Here is a 14,530-nt window from a genome sequence, read left to right as displayed (position 1 = left end):
CATTTCAGGAAGCAGTTGTGCTGCAGAGGGCTGTAGGCAGAACAGCTAAATGGAAAATGGAGACATTGTAATTCATGGGTGAGTATGTGTTGTATAATATCTACATTTACAGATAATTGGGAGCATACAGTACGACTGCTGTGCCTCGCGAAGCCATAATGGCGACGTGTGTGGCCACGGTATAAAAAGCAAGCAGCAACAAAAGAAAGTGCTCCCACACTGATTTATTGTTCTTGAAGGACATTTGTATGGTTAATGGCCCAACAACAACCACGTGCATGCACCATACATGAGGTAACATTGGGGCTCAGTGAACAATGTACACTGATTTTTATGAGCCTTGTCGCACATTACAAACTAAGCAGCCAGCATGAGCTGTAATCAGAATTCAGCAACACCACCATCCATTTAATACTCCAAAAACATTAACATAAGTAGTCCTCTACCTAATAGTAAAGTGGTAGATGCAAGTAATAGCAATTGCAAATACATGGCAACAGTAGTCACAGTTGTGCTGGCAGTACAACTTCACACTTTCGTTGACAAGCCACGCATGTTAATGTTCTTCCTCCCTCTCCCTCTTCTCTTTCTCACTGGTTGTCCTTTAGGATGCTGAAGCAGGTGTGATAAATGCTGCCGTTTAAATCAAAGCACTCCCCTCGCCCCCCTCACCCACTCTGGGGAGAAGGAGGATGCCTCCACGCAGATTGATATCAGGAGGCCCAGCCATATCCTGCGAGGGCTGACTGATGGTCTGTCTGGATAAAAAATGAACTTTATTCCCAGCGCGCCGGCTATGATTCATGTACCTCCCCTTCCCCCCTTCCCCAAAACCCCTCTACACCTATAGCCTTCGCTGCACTCTCCCTGGAAACAGTACAGTACATCATACAGTATAGCACCGCCTGCCCACCCCCAGCAAATCACATTAAGGTGTTTACATTTGTGTTTACGAGTTACATCACACCACATCCAAAGTAATCCACAGTAACATACCATTATGTTTCCATTAACCAGCTTGAGGTGAATGAAAAATGAAACATCCTCTTAAATCTGTTGGCCTTTCTGAGGGAGGGAAAGGAGTTGTCTTTTTCTGGTGTATTCAGTAACATCATCACTACTATCTGACCCATTTCAACATGCTGAAAAACACAACCATATTCTAATATGTTTGAGAGTATAATCTTGCTCTTGAGTTCTGTCTGGCGGCGATTTCGTTCCAAGCAGAGTGACCATGTCTCACGTCACGTGTCGGAGATATATTTGACCACTGGCTCCGTTTGGTCCTTCTGCCCTTCCATACCATCATGAGTGACAGGCAGGCAGAAGAGATGGGGTCACATTACTCACTGTTAGCATTCTGTCCTTCCTCTTTCCTGCGCTAAAAACATGGTGAAGCATTGCACTTTCCGCTCCAAAAGTGAGTGGGTAGTGTGGGAGGTGACAGTGCAAAAAGAACACAAAGTCTTGCTTTAGATTCCAATTAGTTTGCCGTCTGCAAGCAAAACTGCACGTGCAAATAAAGGATAATTGCTAATAAATGATCCCCAATGTGTCTTTAACGTCTCACTTCAACTGCCAAAAGAAGATAAGCCAAGCCTAATGGCATCATATCTAAAGGAGAGAAAATGTTTTGACACTTTGTTGCAAATTTCCCATGGTCATTTAGGCCTTTATATTGTCTGTTCGGAAAACAAGTCGTTAGCCTATGTGCCCGCTACAACCAAAACAGCCCTGCAATTGAGTCTTCCTCTTTGGGGAGGAGTTGCAGCAAATCATAAAAGCTTTTTTTTTTGCCAGAGAAGTGTCAATGTCAATGGAATAGCGTTTCCATAATTGCACCCTATAAAAGTGTCGGATGACTGACGGTTAAGGCTAATGAGAGAGTGGAAGAGGACAGCGTGGCGACATCCCATAATTATCACCTCAAATCTAAAATTCAGAGGAGAGAAAAAGAAAAAAAACAAGGAAAGCATCAGAAAGATATATGTTGTTTTTTTTTTTTTTTCGCTTGACAGAGAGGTAACAAACATGAGAAGGTGGGGAAAGGGGCGTAATGTGATCATACAAGCATAGAGAATAAGAAAGAGAACGGCAGGTAAATGACAGCCGTTGTTTCGAAATCAGTAGGTAGAAGGAACCCCACATTGCGGCCTACAGGAGGACATATTCTACCAAGAAATGTATACTTTGAGTAGTGTCTGTTTTTTTTTGCTGACCCCTCGAAGCAATCTCGCCACAATCTGACACTCCTGGGGAACAAAAGAAAGGAGAAAATAGAGCATGTCTAGTGACATCTAAAGGTGCGCTTCTATGGGGATTGAGTGGCATCTTTCATAGCACATAGGCATTTTGATACAGACCAATGTCCAGCGGCCGACACAGCCAATCCCTCAGGGATGGTAAAAGGCCATAGCGTAATCCTTTAGACGAAATTGAAACCCTTCATGGCCGAGGAAATACAACCCCAGCAGTATATGAAGCTCGCCCCCTCTTTGTCATTGATCAAAAGGTATTAAAACTGTAATAGAGATCTGTTAGCGATTGATTAAAGGTCATATGAAGCCTAACAGAGATTGAATAACAATAAAAAAGATCAATAGCGCAAATATTGGTCTTAGGGTAACTTCATATGAACATTGTAACAATGATTAAAGACCTTTCAGACTAGCGCAGTTGTGAGATTTATATCAAGCAGTGTTCAAGTCAATTTATGAAATGAACAATGCTGTCATGTGAATTTAGCTAATTAGTATAAATAAGAAATTAACAATAAACTACTCTAGCTTTACTGCTTGATGAAAGACCAAGGACAATGCTGTGTATTTTGTATTGCTAAGTTGCCATCCAAATAAATGTATCTTTTTTTTGTGGCTTCATATAAGAAGTGTGAGTGTGTTGTAATATAGTTTCTAAATGTCCCACACTGAGATCTAAAAATATGTGCACTCCTGGTACTGTGAGGTGCTTTGGATAAAAGCGTCCACCAAATTACATATGTTAAAATGTGATGTGTTAATAGCCAGTGCTAGCTTTCTACCCAAGGAAGCTGGAATATTTCAACTGTTCTTGACATACCATGGCTTCCCATTGTTTGAGGCTTCAGCTATGGAGTCAAAAGAGAAGGTGATTAAGGTACTTACCCTAATGAGACCTCTGTTCCTGCAGCGCTCTTTTGTGTGACTTGATTGAAGGGGCACAGCGTATAAGTATACCTACAGGGAAAAAGAAAACAAAATATACACATTGAGAAAATTGGTACATAAGGTTTAATCCACAGTGGTTAGAACATTGCTTTTCCTGCTCTTTGTGCCTGGCGTTAATGGAAAGCAAAACGTTCTCTGACACAGGAGGCAGGCAAAGTAGAAAGACTAGAAGACACCTTTATGACCCCAACATGCTCAAGCTCGAGTGGAGACAGTAGATTCAAGTAGGCGTTTCACTAAGCAGAATTATTGAACAGTGAGACTGTCTTGGCTCAATGGCTACCTACTGGGACAGGAGATTGACAGGGAGCTACCAGTTACCCTGCCACCCACGGTTTCTCTACCAAGGCAAAGAGGAAACTAGAGGAGTTAGCAATTAGCACAGACCATCACTAATGTACCAGCTGGGGCTAGTGTTGGAGAGTAGAGGCACGATCACTAGCTCCAGTAACAAACTGATCAAAGACCTTGATGGTGAAACCGACAGAGGAAAGGCAGCAGGGCTTTTTTCCTTGACATTTGAACCAATGCATTGGCTGTTATAAAAGAGCAGAAGACGCCCAGACAGTCACAATGATAGAGCGAGATAGAGAGTGAGGGAGAGAGAGAGAGAAAGTGCAGGGAATGGGTGGAGGAAAAAATGGTTGCAGCATAAGTAGACGTGGGCTGGGAAGTGGGGGGATCAAAAGCAGTATGAGAGAAAAGCAAGATGAAAGAAAAGAAAATGATGAACATCAGAGAAAGGGGGATAGAGGGAGAGAGGTAAGTGATTGGCTGCCGAGTTCTCTGCTCATGCGGTTGTTTGCAGACTGCATTAAATGCTTCTCATCTCTGAGAGTTTCATTTAGGCATTTATCCTTTCATGTCTACTGTATGTTTCACAGTGGTGCCCCTTCCCCCATCCAGCAGAGATAAGGGCCAAGAAAAAAAATTAAGCATCTTTTTGACTGCAGAGTAAGCAGTACAGCTCGGAGTAGAATTAAATGTGTCTCACCATGACTAAGCCTATTGAGAATCTATTGCCCCCCAAGAAATCTGACACTATGCAGCAAGGTTTCTTCTGGGATGTTTTTGTTTATTTATTTTTATTATTTCACACTCCAAACCAATCTAAAGGAAGGCTTCCATGGAGCACTGTCCCTATCCCCCCAATACATCCTCATCAAAATGTATTCAGCATGTCCCTTTAGTTACTTTACTCTATTTTCTCCAGGATAGTGGGTAAAGGTTCCTTCGTAGCTGGCCCTGACCTCGTCAAAGACACTCAACACCCACAGTCAGCTCCAACATCATGTGACAGTTTAGCAGGACACCCACGCTGAAGGACCAGTGGAGACCTTATATAACCAATGCACGACACTTGAAATACTCGCATTCAGACGCACCAGCGAGCATCTGCTCTTAAATATCAGCATATAGAACGAACACCTTTCTTTAAGAAGACACTTTACCCAGAGTCTTATTCAACCGGAATCCGTCAAAGTGCTGAGCACAATCCAAGCCCAAATAAAAGAATGTGGAGTGCGACAAAAGCCTCCCAATAAAAACAAAAAATCAGAATTCCCTCTCAACACTGCCTTTATTGTTCTTTATACAAGCCACTGGATTCATTAAGTTTGTAAAGCAGGTGTTTGAGCAACAACAAACATCCTCATTTGAGCGCGGAAACAGATGGCACCTGATAGAGGTATAGTGAGCGGAGGAAGGGGGAAGGGAAAGGGGTAACGCAGTGAAAGAGCAATCAAATGAGTCCCATAGGGGAGTACCCCTGTATGTCTGTACTTCTCTCCCCCCTCTATCTCCCTCTCTCTTACCCTCAAGGCAAAGCCATCCATCCCTGCCCACTTTTGCTGACACGCCAGCGCTGCACAAAAAAAAAAAAAGGCTAGGCTATTTGTGTGCGGGGGCAGCGCGATCTGACCTTGGGCGCTCGCCTCCATGTGGCAGCTTCTGGGAAAACAAAGGCAAGGGGAGTCACAACGTAACAAAGGAACGTGTCTCTGGGTAAAAAGTTAAGCGAGATTAGAAATGCCGAGCCCCAAATGCGGGTGGAGGTGCGAGTCGGTTAGCTGTCTGTCTCCGAGACAGACACTTCACATTCTGCCCTCTGCGTTACGTAAATGAGACGCAGCAGAAAGGTCAAACAGACCCATACACACACACCCTCCCCAGCTAGCCTAAGCAAATGAACACAATGTGACACGAGGAGAAAATATCCAGCGAGATGGACAGGCAGTGACAAAAGGTGCAGAGAGAAGAGACTGATAGATGGGAAATGTAAGGCAGCAGTCGAGAGAGTGAGCGAGATGGACAGAGTGCAGCAGATAGCCGGGAGAACACAGACAAAGACGGAGGAAAGTGGAAGACAGAGGGATAAAAAGAAATAAAGTGCGCGCAAGAGAGTGGGAGGGAATCAGACAGAGTGTGCCGGTGGTGACGCTGTGCATGTGAATCACCGACTGCACAGGCCGTGAACATGACTGATGATGACGTGCGGCGGGGAGGACACAAGGTGGAGGAGAGAAAGAACAAGGTGGAGGGAGAGAAAGAGACGAGGCCAAAAGACAAAACCGAACGGGGCAGGCACGCTGATTAAACCCCTGACAACAATTAGAAGGCTATGAGGGAGCAGCACAGATTGAAAATGACAACATTGATCCTTCCAGTAGCGTCCTGAACACCACACTGGGTCCCCCTCTGTCCCCCCTTTTCGATCTGTCACCGTATGACAATGCAGCTCTGACACTAGCCATAATAAGTTGGTACCACTGTGTCAATCTTTGGCAGGTGTTCTGGGGCCTGAAGGTACACAGCCAGAGAATAAATATCTTAGATGCAACCACTTAGCCCCTCAGGCAGTATTTCACTCTTCACTGGATTGGACTGCAGGCTCAATTCCCTCATAAATCTGGCAATTTCTGGAGCAAAACAATTTCTGCATTAGGCATTAGACTCTTGAAATTAGATAAACAAGGTATAATAAGCAAGCATAAACTTAATCCCCATCTTCATGTATACTAATGCAGTAGAAAAACCTTGAATATAAAAAAAATATATAAAAATGCAGAAAACAGAGAAAACCAAGCTTTTGTGCCCATATTAACAATCCATTGTTAATTACAGATCTGACACAATCAACCAGCTAGTACTCACTAGGGCCACAGAGAGAGAGAAAAAAGATGAGCATATTTATTCCTCAGTCCACTGAGATCCAGCCAAGAGAGGGAGAAAGAGAAAGAGAGCAATTAAGTCCTTCTCCCACTGGACTGCTATGTGACTGCGTAGGTGGAGTTCACTGAGGGTGACACTGCAAACTCTGCAGCAACTTCAACACTAGCTAATTGGTTTACAGGTAACCCTGTGTACACTTTCGGCAAGAGGTCAAAGGTGACTCTCTGGATTATAAACTGTGATATAATTAATTGTTTAGTTGCAAACTCTAAGAATTACCATAACTGTTTACCATGATAGCCAGGAGTAACCATGGGTCAGAGTCTGCAAGCACAATTACTTACAATCTCAACATAAACAATTTATTCTCTGTGCTCTGGGTAGTTTTATTTATAATCATCTTTAAATAAAAGGCAGAATTTATTTAACAAAAAAAACCTCCCCTACATTGCTACAGCATGCATGTACTAACATGTTAGGTAAGATATCATTTCAGTGCTGTTGATAGTGGTGTTGGAGTTGAAAATAGAGTAGCAGTACAAGCCGAGGCAATGACTTGTAAGTCTTTTTATGAGACCAAAACCAATTAGCACACTATGCATGTGCCAGCCTTTTGTAATATTGCATTTCAAAGGGATATTTGTTTTATTGTAAGAAAAAAAGTTGCCAGATATATAGATTGCCACAATCTCAAAAAAGGTTCAGATTCCTCTTCTATTGAGCTTTACTAAATGTAAAGCTGAGTAACAATAATATTAATAATGATAATAATAATAATGATAAACTTTGTTCTGTAGCACTTTTCTTACACCAAGTACAAAGTGCTTTACAATTAAAGGGATACAAACAAACATATGCACATACAACACATACTGTACATAGGGAGTGTTACAAGATCATTAAGACAAACATAGGGACAAATGTTGTCCACCTAATTTGAATGGAAAGGAAACAACAAAACAATAACAAAAACATATTAACTGAATGCAAGATTGTAACAGTGGCTTTTCAGTTGGCTCTTAAATGAACATACAGAGTTAAATGAACATATGTTTTAAGGGATATTGTTGAGGCTCAGTCACATTTACTCTTAATTTGGCCTTTGGAACAGACAAAAAAGTTTTAAATTTGTCATTAAGTTGCAGAACATTTTGAGACATCCAATGATTCATGTCTGCTAGAACATGTCTGCTTTAAGAGTGTTAAGGCTACTGGCATTGTTAGGACTTACTGGCAAGTACAGCTGTGTATCGTCGGCATAGCAATGAAATGAAATGATAGATCCATGAATTAAATGACCAAGAGGAAGCATGTAAAGAGAGGAGATAATTTGCAGAGCAAGATATAGAATTATCCATGGCAACAAAGAACTGCCTGTCAGAGAGATATGACATAACCAATTAAGAGCTATGTCTGTGATTCCTATATAGTCTCTCAGACAATCTTGAAGTTGTGATCAACTGTGTCACAAGCAGAACTAAGGTTAAGTAGAACTACGATCAAACATTCACAAGAAGGAGCTGAACAAGTGTACGTTTAAAAAATGAGGGAACAGAGCCAATGAGCTGTTTATGATAGCAAAAATAAACAGGCATATAGTTATAATGGCCTCCTTTAGTAGTCTGGTCTGTCAAATATCTAGGGAACAAGATGGGCAATTCATATGATATATAATCTTCAGAAGAGTTTGTTCTGAGATTTGCTCTAAAGAACCTGATGATGCCCTCAGGTGGTGGATAACATTCAGGTCACTATCAGATGGTGCAATCTGATTTCCTAAGATCACAAACTTTTCACATTCCTCAAAAGAGTGATCAATATTATCGGACAGTGGTGCATTAACCACCCGATCGATGGCACCAAATAAAGTTTGAGGATTACTGTTGCTCTCAGCGATAAGATTCGATTTTTTTCTCCCTAACAGCTTTTCCCTAGCAGCTTGTGCAATATAACATTTTGTCATCAATTCCTTCATGCGTAAATGAAAAGCAAGTTTATTATCCTTCTATTTATGTTCAGCTTTCCTACACACATTGCTTACTAATGAAACCTTATGGTTGAAGACAGATCAACTTCTGGACAAGTTAGGTAAGGAATCTAGAGTGCTTCCAAATTAGTTTTGGTTATCAGGAGCTATGTAATGTTAACCAGCTAGCAAGCTAGCTGAGAGCCGATGCCAGAGTCTTGCTTACGTATATGGATTTTGGAAATGGTACAGAGATTGATCATTTTAATCTCTCAACCTGCAGTCTGCAGAGCTTAACAAGACAGTGACTGTTTATGTAAACACTGTCACTGATCACTGGGGTTCATATCAAGCCACCAATATCAGTTTCTTTTTTGGCTTCAAGATGATAATGTTTTTAGCAGTGGCTGTACAATTCTGTGGTCTTCCAAAGCCTATAGTATTGGTGTTTATTTCTAAATTTGTATTATTATGACAGTATTGCTATTAGATGGTGTAGTCTTATTTTTGTTCTGCTGAGCGGGCTTTAATGGAGCCAGCTGTACAGCCTTTTCTTTTTTGTAGCTGCTGGTTAACATGATTGACTTGTTGTTCTTCCCCCCTCTTCATTATTAGGAGGAAGGATGTTATCATCCCATCATAGATTTAGCCACCTGGCAGAGATTCCTCTATGATAACAGCAGCTCAATCTACAAGGCCGGTTCATAGCCCAATATACATGCTTATCCTCTCAACCATTTTTCTGTAATTACTGTATGTCAATAAACCGCCATCTGATAAGAAAACAATGTTGTTGTTTTTAATGAATATTAAGAACAAAAACACACAATATTTACATTCTTGTAGAGCATGTGCTATGAAATTAAGGGAAATGTCATTTTATCTGACAGGTTCCATTAAAATGTAATATTTTGTAGGGATGCATACAGGGGTATAAAGGATGCCCATAAGATTAGGACCTGGATCTACTTAAGATTTGAAAATTGGATTGCAGGCGCAAAACCTTGTTATCTGATCTATTGAGACAGTGCACAGGGTATTTGCGTTTGAAATAATGCAGCTGGGTGCAGCGTTTTTTGCTCTTTGGCCAAATTGCATATGCAACTGTGGGTGTTCCAAAAAGGGAGGGATTTGTGGCAATTGGAAGTGGACGTGACTTTTCAAGAGCCGGTGGCCTTCATCATCTGTTGATTGCTCACGGAATTTAACACCTAGGAAAAGCATGTCTTATTACTTTGCACAGAGGATGGCTCAAGAAGACACAGTCATGTCCCAATTGTCATCTACAAACATGTGCTCATTAGATTGCATCCCTATTACAATTACAATTAAGTCTAAATAAATACAAAAAGGAAAGGTCGCATGTTTTTCTCTCAATTTGCTGACACTTATTATGAACCAATGTCTCAGCAACCCTGCCTTGATGAAAACAATGCAGCTAAAACATTTGTGTGTAATAATTGCCAGTTGGCTAACACGACTGAGGAAGATGTCAGTAGTCCAAAGCAAGGCAAAATAGGTAAAATCCAGGTAAAATCAAAGTTTGGCAGCACAGGTAGCTCCCTGTAACTAAGTAACCTGTTACCTATTACTGCAAATCAAAAGTAATCAGGTAATGAATTTTGCAGGGTTGCATACAGAAATGCAAGCCTCTTGCTGCTATCAATGAGTCCAAATGGGGTTTGTCAAAATACCTCCAAAAAAGCTGTTTGTAGGCTCCACAGGGGAGTTGAGAGTAAACAGAAAAGTTCCACCATTACGCACACTTTCACTAATCAGGAAATCATTTTGTACTCATTCCTAGCAGCAAGAAGCCTAGCAAGGGAGCTCACCGTTTCAACCGACAGCTGACTCGGGAGCCAATATTGTCTGTGGGTCCAAGGACTACAAGCATGTAAGAGACAAATTACATATAGGTCCAAAATCGCTGAACTTATCCTTTAAGAAAAGCCAATAACATCAGAAGCAAAAAAGAATTGGCCACTCTAAAGTAGGTGCTTAACACCTACTCAATTCCCAAAAGGTGCCTAATAGGCATGTTTGTTTTGTGGAAAAGTGGGCATTCAGTTGCATGTGCTTCATGTATTTTCTGTTATTTTGCTCTTTCAAGAAGAAAAGGTTGATTAGGGAGGTTGAGTGAGTATTGTAATATCACACTTTTGTAATTATGTATAATGTAATCAACAAAAACTGCCAAATCAATAGCATACAGTCAAAATTATTAAGATATTGTTACTCTGGATATGGACATTGGGGTCGACGGGGCTGTTAGAGACAGGAAGGGGTAAGTATGTGATGTTCAGTGTGTTCGTGTGTTGCCTGCATTTCATTGGAGGGAGGTGTTCACGATAGTGGTAACGGGCCCAGGTAGTAAGGGGCTGGATTCTGGGGGAACTGAGAGGGAAGAACCAGACTACGAGACAAAGGGATGCTGTTGCTCCTCAATTAGCTAAAGTTAAGTTGGCTTACATCAGGCACACCAGCGGGGCTAGTCACCCTGTTTGTTATTTTCTGGGGACACCTCCACCTCTGGATGGTATGTTCGCTGCAGCACAAATAAATCTGGGCTCTCCGGAGCTAACGAAAGGAATTACTGTCTCACTCTCGTTCCTTCCTGACTAACTAGCTACGCTGTGGTGCTACAATATTGTTTTATGCATTTAATTTAATGTATATTTTTTGTATATTTTGTAAACCACCTGTTAACTATTTTCCTATAAGAGCCTAAATATGATCAAGCAGCATTGAAAGTTATTTGGAGCCAATCGGTGGTTCGCTGGTCAGCACAAGTAGCACCAAAGCCCTTTTCTGAGCCAGGTGGAGGATGGGCTTGATTCTGGCTCATCATCACAAATGTTTTCACTGTATGAACCTGCTCAGCACCACAAGCTTTTCTAAGGAAGAATTGGTGCCTCATCTGTGGCACTTTTGCCCATAATGATATATCTGTAAAAGGCTTATATCGGCTGATAATATTGGCTGACCGATATACCTGTCGGGCCCTAGTTTCCATACAAAGGTAGCTCTGTGATAATGAGTATCTGCATACTGTATACCCTTGACTCTACCACTAGTTTTTATTCTCCCAATTATCTCCCTGTAGACTTCACCCCAGCCTTTCACTCACCTCATTTCAAAAGACTGCGGAAGTGTGACAGACTCGCCCACGAAAAAGAGGTGGAGACCTGTCGCCTGTCAGCGAAGAGTTACCAAAGAGGGCAGACAAGGAGTAGAGTTGACAGGAATTATGAACCTTGGGAATTTGTATTTTTTGTCACCATCTCTGAGAGCTGGCGGATCCTATGTTGTACAATGAAACTATTGTGGCTAATGTTTATACTCTAAGACTATGAGCACAGAGAACCTAAGGGCAAGATTACACCTTGAGCTCCTCGTGGCTTTTCTGACTGTCAAGTTCACTAGACCTCCAATGGACGGAGCAATTGTGAAGCTCATTAATCTTCCTGCGAATGCATAGGGCAGCAGCATGTTCACAAGAATGCAAAAGACGGTTTAGATATTATCACGTTTTTTGTGTTTTTCTTTTTTTTTTTATATGAGGAACAGATGTCAGATTTATTGTTTTGTTTTTTTCACTACCTGAATCAACACTAAACAGCAGAATCCTCTGATCTGCATGGAAAGGCAGCAGGTTGGTCTAGTGGTACTTCAACAGACCCGGCTTCAAGCCCCCGTGTCGACAAGCATCCACCCTGCAAATTCTGCAAGTGTCTTTGGTACAGGCTACAGCTGCATGGGCCACAAGAGCAACTCTATGTGTCTGTCTTGCTCTATCTATCCATACAGTCCCAACTTGCAGCAATTGATGTTTGGACAGATCCACACTAGCTAGCCAAACAGAAAACAAACACCTACTCTGGATAATAGCTGTGTATCTGACAGCATTTACAATCCAAACATTGCACTGTACACTGTGTACCCTTTTCAACATACTGGATAAGAATAAAATGGGCACCTGGAAAAGGGCATTCCCTGGACTAAACTTGGATAACTGCTGATGAGGTGAGTTTTTTTTCTGTTTGAGTCTAACTTACAAAAATGCAGAGCTGGTAATGCTACAACATATTTTATTGTGCTTGTTTGTGGGTGGATCTTTTCATATTCTGCTGCTGTTTCACTGGTTTCATTTTGGATGGCAGTGATTTGCTTTTATTTTATGCTCAATCAATATGACTTCCATAGATTAGAAGTGCGTTTTGTGGAAGCCTGGTATTTGTGCGCTTAAATGATATGTTGTTTTTTTGGGGAGAATATAGATGAATCAGTATTAATATATTTTAATGCCTTCAATCTAACTTTGGTTAAGATGTAATGTCACAGTTAAAGCTCAGAAGCACAGTCCCATTGAGAGACAATATGAAAGATGAGACAGTATTCATTATGGCTTCTTTTTTTGACGCAAGAATACACTACTTTGTTGAAATAACACTACTACAAAGGCAGATAGTGTCTCGAATACAGATCAATAAGTTCAATACATATAGCCCTAATTCAGTGGGGAAGAATTTAACTAAAATATAAATCCAATTTTTGGCTGACTATGAACATATTTAAAAAAAAAAAAAAAAAAAAATCACCAGTAGTTTTCTCCATATGTCAGAGAAGCCTGCTTTCTGATTTGAGTACCATTTTCTCTACACTATTGCACTTGATATCACTGCGTTGTTATTACTGCAGTTACTGTCATTAAGGACTCACTGGAAGACTATTCTTATTTTAGGAACAATTGCCTTGTCTTACTGTCTTACTACAGTGGGGGAAAAAAAGTTTTCTTCCAGTGCTGTGTGGTGCATCTAATGTAAGAGCACCTTGGAGACAAAGGAGGGAGCAAGGCACTTTGATTTATGTCTTTGTGTTGAGAAAGTTCTGCAGTGTTTTGGATCGCTCCTCTCTGACTACAGTAAAGCAGCGTGAGAGTGCAGCCGATGATGAGGTTTTTTTTTACTTTTTTGCACTTCTAAAATTTCAAAACGGTCAGTTCATCAGGTTTCAAGCGCAACTGTGGAATCAAATTCTAATACTGTAACTAATATTAGGGAGCCTATTTAAAATTCCATCTCCAGGACTCATATCATTTCAAATAGGGCATCATGATTATTGTGAGATTGGGTCATTGTAATCCCTTTCAGTTGGTAATCGGGTTTCTGCGGAGAGATTCTGCCAGCAGCCCGAAGACCAAATGTCTTGTTTATCCTTCTAGAGAGAGTTAAAAAAAAAAAGAGGTACTCAAAGTAGGCCATTTTTCAGTTTAGCTTCATTTTCCACATGGCAAACCACAAATGCAAGCCTCAATAAAATGGTATACGGTGTTTTCAATATCAGTCTGATTGAAGTTCACTTTCCTGACAGCTTATCATATTTCGGCCTTGAAATTCTTTATGCAGAGCTGGGAATCGACGCATAAGATATATTTTTTATTTTTTATCTTATTATGCATTGCTTCTGTGAAACAACGTGGGGAGGGTAGGTGAAGGCACGGCAGAGGCCTCTTTCCCACATAAATTACCCAGGAAAAAAAAAAAAATGATACTGAGTGAAAGAGCCTCTCTCCCTCAAACATGCCTCAATTTATATGCGAAAAATGGGAAACAAAACAAGCCGAACTTGAAGCCAATTTAGATTTTGGAGCCATCACTAAAAGCAATGAGGCAAATAGCTTCTGGCAGATCATTTAAAGCTGCACTCTCACCGCCAAGTCCATCTCTCAAGATGTTATGTTGTTATTGCTGCTATTTTCTTCTCAATATAGGTGAAGGTTTGGGCGTGCGGAAGATATGATGGGCACTAAGGGACAACAACTGGGTATCCATGGGTCTGGAAAAAGTCTGGAAAATGTCTTGAGTTAAAATATCTAAATGTAAGGCCTCAAAAAGTATTAAAATATCTTATATACAGTTGTTAGAGGTCTACATTTTTTAAACATCTAATAGGTTGATTTTTAATTTAGTTTCATTTTGATGCAACTATAAAATTAGATGGTTGTATTGACAGATTCTTTACATTCAATGAGTATTTAGTCAAGGCAGAGTTGGAATTTTGTAGTTTTACCAAAAGATCTGAATGGGATCTGCAGTAGTGTCGGTTTTATTTTCTTATGTTGTATTACTTTATTTGCACTTACAGTTGGTCACCATGCATGTTCACTCTTAGATTAACATAGGACAGG

General features: G+C 40.8%; 1 protein-coding gene across 2 annotated transcripts in view; it reads right to left on the bottom strand.

Moving 5' to 3' along the window:
* LOC139914361 (glucosidase 2 subunit beta-like) overlaps window positions 1-14,530 on the bottom strand; it is a 125,332-nt gene that overhangs the window by 14,930 nt on the left and 95,872 nt on the right. For both annotated transcript variants that reach the window (XM_071902661.2, XM_071902668.2), the window contains one exon: window positions 3,144-3,215. In XM_071902661.2, coding sequence (XP_071758762.1) covers window positions 3,144-3,215 — 72 coding nt within the window. The remainder of the gene's footprint in view (window positions 1-3,143; window positions 3,216-14,530) is intronic.

Source organism: Centroberyx gerrardi, chromosome 23, assembly GCF_048128805.1.
Source record: "Centroberyx gerrardi isolate f3 chromosome 23, fCenGer3.hap1.cur.20231027, whole genome shotgun sequence".
Lineage (NCBI taxonomy): Eukaryota > Metazoa > Chordata > Actinopteri > Beryciformes > Berycidae > Centroberyx > Centroberyx gerrardi.
Note: the sequence above shows the minus strand (reverse complement) of the source record. Positions and strands in the feature narration are given on the sequence as shown.